This window comes from Perissodus microlepis, chromosome 6 (genome assembly GCF_051167445.1).
Source record: "Perissodus microlepis isolate ML-2025 ecotype Zambia chromosome 6, ASM5116744v1, whole genome shotgun sequence".
Lineage (NCBI taxonomy): Eukaryota > Metazoa > Chordata > Actinopteri > Cichliformes > Cichlidae > Perissodus > Perissodus microlepis.
In genome coordinates this window covers 42,020,475-42,035,599 of record NC_140466.1, presented here as the reverse complement: position 1 = coordinate 42,035,599, position 15,125 = coordinate 42,020,475, and the positions used below count along the sequence as shown (strand labels likewise).

The 15,125-nt window shown below is 39.9% G+C and overlaps 1 protein-coding gene across 1 annotated transcript; it reads left to right on the top strand.

The window, feature by feature from the left end:
- Nucleotides 1-14,891, top strand: cd5 (CD5 molecule). The gene is made up of 6 exons (XM_084932397.1): nt 1-163; nt 6,731-6,886; nt 8,974-9,096; nt 9,787-9,837; nt 12,252-12,317; nt 13,099-14,891. Exons 1-6 carry the CDS (start codon nt 112-114, stop codon nt 13,167-13,169), a joined length of 519 nt encoding a protein of 172 aa, XP_084788523.1. The 5' UTR covers nt 1-111; the 3' UTR covers nt 13,170-14,891.
- The last annotated feature ends 234 nt before the right edge of the window (nt 14,892-15,125 follow it).

The window sequence follows — 15,125 nt, the reverse complement described above, 5'->3', positions numbered from 1 at the left end:
ACTTCTGCATCATTTCCTTTCACATCAGGTTTACTGTTGTTGGTGCCTTGATCTGATTTGTGTCGTCTGTCTGCCTTCTCACTTACCTTCTGGTGGCACGTTGATACTGTGATGGATCTGAGGGCTCTTGTGATCATCTCTGCGCTCTTACTTGTGACTAATGGTAAGTCTGCTTTATTTTGGGGCAAACCGAATACTAAAAGCAAAGCAGGCCTCTCAGTCAGACCGGTTTGTCTCATTTTGCTGTAACTGTGGATGCATTGTAGACGCAGTGCTTAGGGGCACAAGATAAACTCCTCACTTTGTTGCGAGTGGTCAGTAAAGTCCGTCCTTTCATTTAACTTTGCTTTCATCAGACAAACCTTGATGAGCGAGCAATAATCGAGAGCTTAGAGCTGTAATGTGGAGCTCGTGGTTTGAACGACATGTCATATATTCACCATGAGGATGAATGAACACTCGGAGCTGATTTTATGCTAACAAACATCAGGTAACGAGTGAGCGTGTGGATGACTCTGTGATCACTGCATCACACTACAGCCCTTATAACAACACGACCATCTTACAGTATCAGCCCTGTTGCTGTGCGTGTGTCACTGCTGAAAACATTCAGCTGAAGCTGAGCTGGTGACCTGCATTGTAACCTTTAGATCAACTTCTTACCTTAAATGACTATAAAGGTAGCGGTCACTGTGTTACTAAAGCATGGCTCCTGCACTAACTCACGGGAACACGTCTGTGTCACCAATAATTAACTTGGATATTTTACAGTCCGGAGAGTCTGCTGTATCTCATCGTATTGGTTTCACCTAACTGGCAGCGTCTCCTCTACCACACCACCAACAATGAGCTAAATACTGTCAGCGTCACTAAGAACTCAAAGCTTTGAGCAGCAGCGTCCGGCTCCTCTGCTGAAGGCCTCTTTGTGGAGCTGAACTTAACTAGCAGGTGCTTCCTCAAAAAGTGAAGCAGACCTCCGCAGCAGCAAACACTTATTTTCACCCCACAAACTTAAAATAGTAAAGATAGTACAGTAAGTATAGTATAGTAAAGATAATGTGAATACTGGCCTCCCACTCCTTTTGTTCACCGAGTTTAACATGTGCACTGACGCCGTGGGCTTCAGTGTCTCCCAGCAGCACAAAGCTGTGGTCCACGGACCCTAAACACTCACAAATACTTCAGACATGGAAACAAAAGGAACAGCAGGAAACTAACACTGAGCATGTTTACTCTTTTTTCAACAAAGTCATTTTAACATATCACACGTCAGGCGTTGGAGAGGAACGCTCACGCTGTGCGTCATGTCATTTGCCATCAGTAGTGAAAACATGCAGGAGCGTCAAAGATCGGTGTGGCCCAGTCAGCCTCACGATGCACTCCAACAAAAACGGCTTCTGGGAAATAAAACACAGACAAGAGACACAACAGCATGGTGTCAGTGGGTCCGTCCTTCAGTCCGTTTGCTGCTGCTGATGCGAGTGCAGAGCGCTGTTCCATTGAAGGCGTTGGGGTTAGGGTGGCGTCTGACCCGCTCTCTGAGACCTCTAATTCATTTCTTCCAGTTCACCTTTTTATCCAGGTGATTTTGTGCCGACTGTCGCCACAGCCTGACAGGTCTGATCGGCCTTTCATCTTTCCATCACCTAAAATCTTGTTTTTAATGAAAAGCTGTTACTGACCTTAAACTGCTGACAGAAGCGTGAATTTGAATTCAAGCATCGCAAAGTTTGTCGTAAACCTGAGAAATTCATTATTTTTCTTATAAAGCCGTGAGCTCGATAACACCAAGACAATAAGAAAATTACTGTTAAACACTCGAACATTAAAATAAATTTAAATATATATTTTAGCCTCTTATTAAACATTTAATTCTTGTCTGTTGTGCATCATCATTGCTCACACGATTGGAAAATATTGAAAACTATCAATGTGGGATGTTTAAATCTGATTTGATTTGCTTTACGGTCGTTCAGGTTCTGTGAACATCATGCAACAACAATGCTGAATATAAATTACAGGAGACACCCACACTGCATGCAGGAAGTTTTCAAGCATAGTTTTTACACTGTTTTATTTTGTGTGTTTGCACCAAGCAAGCGTGACTGCAACATGGTTTTAAACTTGTTTTAAACGGGGAAAGAAGTAAAAAACAGATAGAATAAAATAAAACCTCAAAAACAGACAGAAGATAGTTACAAATAACATGATAATAAAGAGACCAGATGCAGATTATTCACATCCATTAAAATAAGAGATTTCAAAGTTTAAATGTTGATGATTCCAAGTCGTCTGCTGCACATTATTTCATGCAGTACGTGATGATGCAAACAATACAGAGCACAGCTAAATAAAAAGGCCACTGACACAAGCACAAATCCTCCCTGCATTTACAATCCTGCTGGTTTTACTCAGCGTCAAAACCTTCGTCGTTATCTTAGTGAACTAGGAAGCTGTTAGCAAAGTATCGCCCAAATCATTCTTTGTCTTCATCTTTCTTTTATTTTGGACTGATTTTAATCTGAGCACAGGAAAAATATTTCTGGTGCCGACTCGTCATTAATGTGTGCTGTTCGTATGACTCTTTTGTCTTCACCAACATGCTGATATTGTGATATTCCAGCAGCTGGGCCGATAGCGTTTGTCCACCGCTGACTGCGTATTCAGGGTGATGCGTACTATTGTGTCGATAGTGATGAGAAAAAGCTATTTTTCTAACCAAAATAAAAAATGCTGTCATAACACCAATGCAACAAATTAATGGTAAACTGCTGTGAACTGTAAAACGGTCATAAACTCATTTTTATTACAACCGAGTATCACCAACGCTCACAGCACAGCGCAGTTACAGCCTGTGCGATGTGTTGTAGCTGCCCTCTTTCAGGCCATCAATGATGCACTCCAGAAACAACCGTGAGCTGGAGTTTTGATCTTATTTAATCTACAAATCTTTATGAGTTTAGTTACTAAAGTAAATATATAGAGAGATAACGATGTGCTGTGAGTCATTCTTACAGGTAATAATTTACCTGGAATGACACAAAAACTAGAAATGACATCAGTGAGTCTGAAACCTGCTTTAACTGACAGAGAAAAGCGCACTCTTATTAAACACTAGTTTTACTGGCAGATACGTTTTAGCACAGCGTTCGTCCACTAATCTGAGTATCGCTCCCCGGTTTCTGCAGAGTTCCTTCATATCTTTGAGCAAGTTACTGAACTGTTGATTATCTGTTGGTGCGAGTGTGTGTAGTAAAGGTAACAGAAGAAGAAGCACTGTATAAATGTACATGTGTGATTGTGGCTTGTAGTGTAAAAGCAAGTGCTGGAAAAGTAGAACGTACTTAAATACCCTCCACAGATACTTCAATATCGGCGCGTTACTTCAGCAGCACAATGATCCTGAGCGATGGATCGATAACATGAGACAATGAGTTCGAGATACTAACAAAGACTCATTTTGAACAGGAAGAGGGAATAAATTCAAGGTGAATTCAAGATGTGATATTAGTTTAGACCATAGGTGTCAAACTCTGGCCCGCGGGCCAAATTTGGCCCGCAGCCTAATTACATTTGGCCCGCGAAGCCACACCAAATTACTATCAGAGCTGGCCTACTGGTATTATACAGCTAATATATATATTGTTTAGTATTAAGCTTTGCTTGTTCCATATTCAGTTTTTCAGCAAAACTTGTTTGAGTCCATAAGAAAAGATTCATTCTTATATCTGGAGGGAGATTTTTTTTTCAATAAATATTAATGTTAGCCCGCGACTTTGTTCCAGTTTTGAATTTTGGCCCACTGTGTATTTGAGTTTGACCCCCCTGGTTTAGACCGTCTACAAAGGTCACCTGTGGTGCTTTCAGGGTCCTCACAGCCAGCCTCGGATGATCGCTGCCCGACACTGTTGCAGAAAATAAAGAGAAAATGCTTCAGAGTGGCCGTCAGCCTCTTTCGCGAACAGTCGTTGTTATCGTCAGCCAAAAATGACCAAACAATAGAGTACACATTCGAACGGGCACTGAATTATGCTTTAGGAGTAGCACCCAATGACCCGATACTGTTCATGATATACTCAAAGGGTAATTTTACTGGTTTGATACGTCGGGTACATTTTAATGGTAGTACTACTGTACATTTACACTTTGTTGTTTGTTGTTTCAGTTGTCCCTAAAAATGATTGTTTTTTAAAGCTTTCCTGTTCATTCCACACAGACCTCGACTGTGACACAAGCCAAATAATAAAATAAATAAGAAAAAAATACCAGTAAAAATAAATTAAAAATAACATACATACATATGAAATGTTTTGTATGTATTCCAGATAAAATTATTATATTTTATTAGTAAGATAAGTTTGAAATGTGGGTCAGTCTGTACTGTTCATCTTTATATAAAAAGGTCTTATCTGTACGTTTCCCTACAGCGGTTTAGTCGTGCACATAGTTTCACTTCTGTTTGCAGAGGCTTTGAAATCCATGCCGCTGAAACTTGTGTCACCACTACAGCTCAGCGGCACCAAATAGAAGATGGTTTCTGGTGTTTCGAGAATAAGAAGGTGATATCTAAAAACACATCAGAGCTCACGTACCCCTGCTACTAGTTTACTAAGGAAGTCATCGCTGATTAAAAACTAAATATCCATCAATGAACTTTGATGTCATTTTTTACAGTTTGTTACGGCTCTAATCATCTCTAATCAACCATCTCGCACAAATTTCCAACATGCGGGACAAAATTCACAAAACTTTAAATTTGTAGCATCAAGTCTTTTCTTCTGGTTTCACCAATTTCCAAAGTGCTTTGAGTGCACTGTTAAAAAAACATCTTAAAAAAACGGTCATATTCCAGCAGCTGGGGCGCCAAAATGCTACCGTAAAATAACAGAAAATAACTTCCTCATAAAAATACGGTTATTTCCAGGAATGACAATAGGGTTTGTTGTGCTAATTTTACATGGGATTCTGCCTTTTTCAAGTGCTTTTAGACATTAAATTAGGAACATTTTAACGTGATCAAACAATGAAATTACCTATAAACAAGGTCACTGAATGTGGCAATATGAATCATAATACGTAAATGTACAGAAATATACAGTTAACTTCAATAATAATGGATTGCGTGCCCTGGGACAGACTGACAGAGGCGAGGCTGCCGTATCGCACCATCGGCCCCTCTGGCCATCACCAGTAGGTGAAGAGTCTTGACCACGGACACAATACCGGGGCTCGAACCGGCAACCTTCTGATCACAAGGCGAACTGCCAACTCTTGAGCCACGATCGCCCTAAATAGCCATGATAATAATACTTATGTGATGTAACACAAGCTTATAGGAATCATGTTATATACTTTTCCATAGCATTACATTTGAATTCAACAGTTCGATCTTTCAAATAACGGACAGATATTCGTGCAGTCATGATACATTTGTGAATCTGTATCTAAATATGCATATGTACAGACAGATACATTTAACAATCATGAAAATGATGTTTTATTACATTACAGTGATTTAACGTTAATTTACATTTGAAATGTGAAATCAGTCTATTTACGTAACTTTAATGATGTTCTAGAAGAACAGAACAAAACTGTAAAATGCAGTAAAATACTTTTATATTAGGATGTTTTCCTACAGTGCTGCCATACCCGCGACCTTGTGGTTGTTAGTTCACATTCATTGGCCGATGCTTAGCGTCATGTTATTATGTGTCCCAACATCCAATGGCATGTCACATTGTTTTCATGGCCACACCCTCACCCCAGGTGCAGAGGCCTATTTCTGTTCAGGAATGTTGTGAATACTTTGAGATTTATATTAATAGCAATTCCTACCTCTACATTTATTTTTTTAAAATATATAATTAGCACAGCGTGGCCGTGCAATGTTTTATGTTTTTATTCCTATTAATTATATTTTCACTTGTTACCTCTGAATTATTGAATCACACCTAGATGACATGAACTTTTCAGCAAAATTATAATTCAAATACTCCTTTAATTATTGATTATTCTCATTAATTTTCGATCATTTTATATATTTTTCCATAGTATTACATTTGAATTTAACAGATCATTCTCTCACATGACAGACAAAGATTTGTGAAATTATGATACATTTCTGAATGTATTTTTACAATCTAAATATGCATATGTACAAAAAATATATATTTAAAAAACAAGTAAATTGTGTTTTACTATATTTACAGTGATGTTATGTTATTTTACCTTTGGCATGTAAAATCACAGTCTACTTATGTAAATGTAATGATATTCTAGAAAGACAAAACTGTAAAATATACAGTAAGATACGTTGACATTACTATTTTTTGGAACAGTGTAGAGCAGGTCCTGAATGTGCGTCTGCAGTTATTGAGGATCAAAGGTTTATATGCTGTAATCTGCAGGAGCTTAGCTGGGTCATAGTCAGCTGCACAGCAATGACCTTCCAATGGAAGATAAACTTTAAGGATGCTGTTCCTTGAAAAATCTTTTTGTTTGTTGTTTTTTATTTTCTCACAAACATAATCTTAAAGAATATCTTTGTTTCTCTTGTAAATGTATGATTTTGTTCCATGTTTCTTGTAACTTTATTCTTCCCTGCAGGTCGTCTTCATAAGGTTTGATTCACAGCGTCTCTAGTCCACATACTGAAGTCCACGACAGAGGGATACATTCATTATTGTTGTACTTTTGTTATATATACTAACTGATATGTGTCCTCCAGGACATACCCAAACTCCAGATTATACCCAAACTGAAAACTACACTGTCAGCTCCATTTCCCTGACTAGCAGTCCTGTGACAACTGCCACCACCTCTAAAACTACAAACTTTGTGAATAAAGCGCCCAATGCAGTCACTTCTTCAACCAAATGTAAAGGTAATGTTGTGGTAATCCTGCATTTTCTATCCACCGCTTCCTGTTTGATCAAAAAACAAAAACAAAAAAACAAACACAATTCAGGCATCATTTGAAAGATGTGTGTCAGATCAGAGAGCCATAGCTGGATCGGATTGAAGGCAGAGATCATCAAGGTGACAGCGTTACTGAGAGAGTAGCAAACAACATGCCAGCCTGTGCTGTGGGTCAAAGGCTGGTCTGCTGTCTGTCTGCAGATCTTTGTAGATTTTCAACGGTGCCAATTTCATGTCGTGTGGTTTGACTTGTTTTTTCTCTGCAGACTTTAAGTTGTGCATTTAAGAACTGCAACACATGTGATGCTCTTTTAAATTTATGATCGACAACCGAAACCAGTTGTGATCTTGGAGTCTAGACGGCACTGGGGGAAAATAAATACATGATTCTATATTGATTCTGTATTGGTAATTTATGCCAGGCCTCAGAAACACTAACAAACATTACCTGTAAACATGGGTCGTCACTGCACTCACAAACACATTTAGGGTGGAAATGATGCTGTGGTTTCACTGAATGAAAACCATGAATGCCATGTCCTCTGACCTGAGGAGAGGAGGCACCCTCTCTGTGATGGTATAAGCACTAGTGCAGCTGACAACTTGTCTTCTATAAATATGCTGAAAGAAATCACAGGAAGACTTGGAAAACGAGAAATCAGATCTCAGTGGGAAACAAACCATGCTGGATATCTAAACTGATACGGCCCGGGGAGTGAGAAGATCCCACACTGTTTGATGGAAATGTAAATTATCACCCTACAGAGGGCTGAATTCAAAGACAGGTGCTGCAGGCTAGTCCATTTTACCTAAATTTCTTTGCAGCAATAGAGCATGCACACAAGCCCCATGTGTTTGTATGCATGCCTGACAACATTGGGACATGCTCCTAATGAGGAGGAATGTGTACCAGTGTAGGATCCAAGGGTCCAAGCATTTCATCCTGAAAGCTAATGGCAGTCAGGGTGCTGTTGCCAAGCCTGTAGAGGCCTGTGACATCATGTAGATGTGTCCCTAGACCATCACTGATGCAGCACCAAATCGGTCATCCAGAAGAATGTTACAGGCAGCGTGCTTCTCTAGACCCTCTCACGTCTGTCACATGTGCTCAGTCAGCATGCTCTCATCTGTGAAAAGCACATTGTGCCAGTGGTGGACCTGCCAGTTCTGGTGTTCTATGGCAAATACCAGTCCAACTCCATGGTGCCAGGCAGTGAGCACAGAGCCCACTAGAGCCCACCTGCTCAGGCCACCCTTATGAAGTCTGTTTCTGATTGCTTGGTCAGAACAATCAGAATCGGTTACCTGCCAAAGGATTTTTTGCAGCTCTGGAAATGCTCATCTTGTTCCTCCTTGCACAAAGGAGCAGATACCGGTCCTCCTGATGGATTAAGGACCTTCTACAGCCCTATCTGCCTTTCTCTTGGACTGTGCTGGGAGACACAGCAAACCTTTTGGCAATAGCACTTATTGATGTTCCATTCTGGAGGAGTTGGACTACCTGCACAACCTTTGTGGGGTCCAAGCATCACCTCATGCCACCGGTAGTGACACTAACCTTAGCCAAATGCAAAACTAGTGAAAAAACAGTCAGAAAAGATGGGGAAGGAAAAATATTGGCCTCCACCTGTAAAACCATTCATGTTTTGGAGGTTGTCTCATTGTTGTTCCTGAACATGTTGGTAATTTCGTGAACACAATAGCAGCTGAAACTAATTAATGACCCCCTCTGCTACTTAACTGATCAGAGCAACTTCCCAAAAGTCTAACTGGCTTCATGCTGTACTCTGATGAAAACGTGGAGCAGTCTGTGTAAAACCACATTAATGCTACATGGCAGGTTTAGGAGCAACATATGCAGATTCTTCACAAAAATGTTAGTTATTTCAAAGAGATGATGCCAAACCTTTGTACTATTATCAAATAAATAAATTATCTGTATATTATTGCGTTAAACTATTATTTGTACTTTACACAGAATACCAGCTTTTATACATACAGTATATGTGCTATTCAGATAATATGTGTGTTTGCATGTTTGTGTGTGTCCAGCTGAGAAGGACACGGCACAGCTGAAGACCTACAAAGTGATGACAGCGTTGCTCTTCTGCATATTGCTCATCCTTTTCCTGATGCGCTTCACCAGACCTACTGTAAAAGCCCTGCAGAAGAGATGTGAGTACACACACAGTCCACAGGTTTTTGTCAGAATAAAATAGAATAGATGACGTGCTGTTGGAAGACTTCAGATTCAAATTGATGCATACTCAGTCATTCAGATAGTGAAATCCAAGAAAGTTCATTCTGCTCATCTGGAAATGCCGTTTTCAATGAGGGGACCATTTCGTTAATCCAAGTGACTTCTTTAGTCTCAGCTGACTCCAGGTTTCCCCAACATTATAAACAGTACATTTGCACAATGACCAATAGGATCATTTTGCAAAAAATCACCCCAAGGATCAGCTCCATTGGCACAAACAGAGTAATATAGTGTACACTGGTAAGTGCCAGGAGGATCAAGGAGTCAAGGAGACCATCTCTGGAAAAGACCATCTCTGAATCAAGGAGGGGGCCTAAGGGTACAACTGTCACCATCTTACAATGATGTGATTGCAGCCATTCCCCATCTCTCTGTGGATGGTACTCATGGTATTGATCAGTGGTCATGTGACAATTTGCATATTAATGATCATGCAACTGACCTCACAGCCCATTGTTAGCCAGTGGTGCTAGATTTGGTCACTTTGTAAATGTACCGATGAATAGAATCAACTTTCTGGGAGTGTTTTTAATTGGTACACAACAGAGAAACCAGAGTATGGCATAGCTAACGTGCTGACACACATGTTCACTGTTGATTTCCAGTTTCAGACAGGAGGCAGAATCGTTGGATAGGACCAACACAGAGTCACAGCGGTGAGTCATGCACTCTAAGTCTCAGCTCTAATATCATTGATCACATACTGTATTTCAAAATAGTACCCTGTTTGATATATGGTCATGTAAGAAGTGTTTCACAGGACTCAATGGATTCGATGGCTTGTGGAACTCCTGTTTGTAACAATGTTGCTTTAGATTGTTTCCAGACATTTGCTGTGTTTGGTTTTTACCAAATATGGAATTGTGCATTATGGCCAAGGATTTCATTTTTGGTCTCATTGATCCAAATACTGTTCCAGAAGTCTTGTGTTTTGTTCAAATGCAACTTTAAGTTGTGCTCCCATGTTCTTTTTTTAAGAAAAGAGGTTTTACCTGGAAATCCTTCCAAAGAACCTATACTTGTTGAGTCTTTTTCATATTGTACTATAATCAGCATTCACAAGCCTGTAGATTAAACTGAGATGTTGCTCCTGGGTGTTTTGACATTTCTTTGAGCAAACCCAGACATCTTGCAGTCCTCGAGCGGACCATGAACTATCTAAGCCATATCTATCCATCCATCCAAATCAGGGGCTTATTCCATTGGTCACAGGGCAAGAGGATGGGAACACTCTGTATATGACTGATTGTAATATATAGAGACAGACAACCATTCAGCAAGTAAATTATAACTTAGGGCCTTCTTGCTATGAGACAACAATGGAAACAATCACATCACCACGCCACAACCTCCTCTGTATAGCATAATACTCTAGAGTCAAATGTGAGGCCATCTGAATGACAGGTAAAGCTTGACTCAAATTGGGTCAAATATGAGGAAAAAAGAAAATCTGAAAGGTCGACCATGAAAAGAATCAAGGTGTTGCAATGGCACAAAGTCCAGACTTCAAAGCGTTTGAAGAGGTCTCTCTCCTCCAAGTCTCTGTTAGTACATGACTTAATAATTGATCAACAAATCGATTAACTCTGCCTTACAGAAACCTGGTTGCAGCAGGATGATTGTGTTGGTTTAAATGAATCAGCACCCCCGAGTCATTCTAACTACCAGAAACCTCGAAGCACAGGCCGAGGGGGCGGTGTTTAAAAGTAGAATGGGAGGCAGTGTCACGTTCAGTTAATGGACTGATGCACAGACCAGAAATCCTTGTAGAGAAGACAGTTAGTTTATTGATACAGACAACACCAGGTGATACTATATACAATGTGCTGGAGGGAAAGGAAGGGGATCAGACGCGCTCCAAAGAATCACTCTCCTCTCTCCACAACTGGGTTACACAAATCCACACACTCGTCCACGAGATGACAGGCAGGCAGGGAAAGGTCCGGGAAAGATCTGTACACAGAAACTTTAGTTAGAGGCGAACAGACGGAAACAACTCACAGATTCTGATTCTCAAACTACTGAGCGACTGACGCTGATAGCTCAACGATCCAGCGACGAGTAGCACAGTGCTGCTATCTTAAGTAGGGCTCACGATTATGCAGATAGGCAGCAGGTGTGGAGATGGCAGGTGGGTGGGCCAGGGGAGGGAGCCCATAATGAGCATCGCCCCGGCAGGAGAGAGAGAGAGAAAGAGCAAAAACAACAAAAACACATGTTGCCTAATACAGGATCAGCTGGTGAGCCACAGGCACCATGACAGGCAGAGCCTTCAGTTTTCAGGCCCCTCTTCCGTGGGACCAGCTTCCAGTTTGATTCAGGAGACAGACACTATCTCTACTTTTAAGATTGCCCAATGCAGTCACTTCTGCCGGGGATTCCCATGATGCATTGAGTTTTTCCTTTCAGTCACCCTTTTCAATCACTATGTGTTAATAGACCTCTCTGCACTGAATTATACTTGTTATTAATCTCTGTCTCTCTTCCTTCTCTCACCCCAACCAATCACAGCAGATGGCCCCGCCCCCCCCGGGCCTGGTTCTGCTGGAGGTTTCTTCCTGTTAAAAGGGAGTTTTTCCTTCTCACTGTCGCCAAAGTGCTTGCTCATAGGGGGTCATATGATTGTTGGGTTTTTCTCTGTATGTATTATTGTAGGGTCTACTGTACAGTATAAAGCACCTTGAGGTGACTGTTGTTGTCATTTGGCGCTATATAAATAAAGTTGAATTGAATTGAATTTTAAATTCTGTGACAGGACCTTAGAGAAACATTTATGCAAATACACTGAAGGCCTTCAGTGTACTAAAGCAACTTTGTAAAGAATATGGAGGCAGAATAAGGATCTGCAAGAGACAGTCATAAACAATATGATTATTAAGGTTATTGCTGCTAAAGGTGGTTCCACAAGCTATTGACTCATAAAGTTTATGTAATTGTCTTATTCACAGGACTGCACTCATAAATGTACATGGGTGGTTTGTGTGCTTTGTTGATGATCAGAAAAATAAAGGAAAAACATGTAGACATATAAAAAAGTAATGGATATCCCATCTCTTTATGTCTCTTTCAGTGTCTTATCATCGAGGGAAAACTGCAGTTAAAAATAATGATGGCGATAAGAGACACTCCTACCCTGGTAACACACACAAAGTCAAAAAATGTGTATAATTATTTCCTCCTTTAATTCTTTACAATATTTGAGAAAAATGCATTTCAAATTTTAGAATTTAATTGTTACATACATGTACATATTTTTACAAGTGCAAAAGTAATAGGACAAGTCACTGATAAGGTCATAAAAGAGGTCATAATTAGGCTAAACAGAAGAAAAACATCACAGGTAGAGGAAACTTTAGGACTGTCCAAATCAGTTATTGGTCCAGTCTGTAAAAGAGGAGTACTGAACAACCACCTGAACAGACCACGGGAGGTAAACGACGTGGTGGAGGAAAACATTTTTATCCCTGATTTAACAAAAACACCGAATTCAGCATCTAGCCACATCAATAATATTCTCAAAGACCCAGGCATGTTGTTATGAAAAGTATATGAAATATATATAATATGTAAATCCAGACAGTGTGTGTGTGTGTGTGTGTGTGTGTGTGTCTGTGTGTAGACGGGTATTAACATCTTTGTGGGGACCATAATCCAGGTCCCCACGAGTTTGAAGGCCTTGTTGAGAGTCAAAATGTGGTTTTAGTGTCAGGATTACAATTAGGTTATGGTGGGGTTTAGGATAAGGGTCAGGGTTAGGCATTTGTTTTTAATGGTTAGGGTTAGCACCTAGGGAAAGCATTGTGTCAACGAGATGTCCCCACAAGGCCATAAATACACACACATGTGTGTGTTGTGTGTCTGTACACAAGAGTTCATTTTGTTGCTTTAAATCTGATGTGTCTCCTGTGTGCTGACAGCTCTGGATCGTTTGGTAATCTCTGACAGCAGAGAGCCTTCATCCAATAGGAACAGCGACTACAACCTCTGACTTGTATCTTCCTCCATCATCTTCCTCCGTCATCTTCCTCCATCATCTTCCTCCATCATCTTCCTCCATCATCTTCCTCCGTCATAATCACTGTCATCATTGTCTTATGTGAGCTGGAAATGTAGTATATTTTCATTTGTAACTATATTTCACCTATTTTGTGAGTCTATCACGAAGTCACAAATTTAGGTTCAAAGTTATGTAAAAGTGAGTTTCATTGTGGCCTCACCACTGTGAGAGATCCACTGTGAGAGATCCACTGTGAGAGAACAAAAACGTTGCACAGGGTCTCATCCCTGCCTTACAGACGGCAGCTACAACACCAACCCAAAAACTGTAGACCACACACACACACACACACACACACACACACACACACACACACACAATATTCATGAATGACTGTACAGCACACAATTTTGTAGTAGATAAAATCCAAATCAATTCACTCAATTCTTGTTTTGAAAGTGATGTCAGAGAATGCTGTGCAATCATTCCACCCTGGAAAAGAACAAAGAAGTCATTAAAGGGAGCTTCATCAAATCAGACATCTGTTTATAGTTTGTTTTGCTGGAATTTAGCTTTAAGTGCCAATCACGTAAAGTTTATATCAATAAAACATACAGGATGTAGCACACACACCTAGATTTCCAAGTTAATGTAGTTGAGTTTTTTTCTCAATCACACAGCTATAAAATCACATCTATTCCAAAACAGTCATATATAACCTTAGTGCAAAGCTCCCCATGTTTCTGTGTGTCTGAATGTAACTCTTTGTTTCTTTTTGGTTACACCACCTGCAGCTTTGTCCAAATTACTCTCGACACTGAAACAGATGGCGTTTTACATTTATACATGTTGTGCAAAGCCTGTAACTTAACCATGAATAAATATAAGACAGAGACAGGACCATTTAAATCATTTCTACATCTCTGACATGGGAGTTGTCGCCCTCATCCTCTCAAACTTTAACAAGATCCTTTGTCCTGTTTTGCAGAGCCTTATCTCCATCACAGTCCATTTAGTTTTAGTTCAGTTTAATCCACTTAATCTATTAATATCTCACACACATAAACATTTTTAATTAGGGGTCTCTGCCTTACAGTTAAAGCACCTTGAGACAACTTCTGTGTTTAAATATAACTGAATTGAATAAAGTTTTGAATTGCATCACATTTTGACGTGTTCATGAACAACAAACTCCTGGGTGGAGTTCGGCTCACGTCACCCAATGATTCAGAAGAATCCACTAAGCAATTAGAAATGTCTAAAGTTGTTTTTTGTTTTTTTATTTATTGTTTAATATGAAAGTTAGTCATCAAGAAGGATTGAAAACAGAAAATGCTATTTTAAGCAAGCACTCCAGCTTTTTAAATGGTAACTTGCAGATAAATGTTTTTCTTTCTGTGCTTTATTCTATTAAATGTTGTGTCTGATTGAGTATAACTTAGGTGTTAGTGCAGTTAGTGGCCTCAGCGGCTTCACAGTACTTTTCACTTTACTTTTTACTTTGCTTGCTTACAAGTTTCACAACTTGAACTCTTTGTGCGTGAATAACCAGCGATGACCCTGAGAACTGCAGGAACAATCTTCAACATGTTGTAAATATTCTCCTCATCAAAACATTTTCAGAAAAAGAACAATTGGAGTGTAACATGGTAATATAGTACTGTTTGTTATACTAAGTGCAACTTTTTGTCATAAGTAAAATGATTCAACCAAGTTGACCTGATTGTTTCTTTGAACATTTTGTTGATTTTAAAGAAGACAGAAAGACAAAGAAAATGGGGAGAGACAGGGATGAAGGTGGTTACCGAGTGCAGAGATGTGGTTTCCTTTGCCGTTGACACCAGCTTCCTGTTTGTGTTATTTCTGGTGCAATCTGTATGTCTTCCCTCTTGTCTTTCATTAACTCTCTCTCATGTTCTCTTCTCATTTCTATCAGCCCTTCCTTGT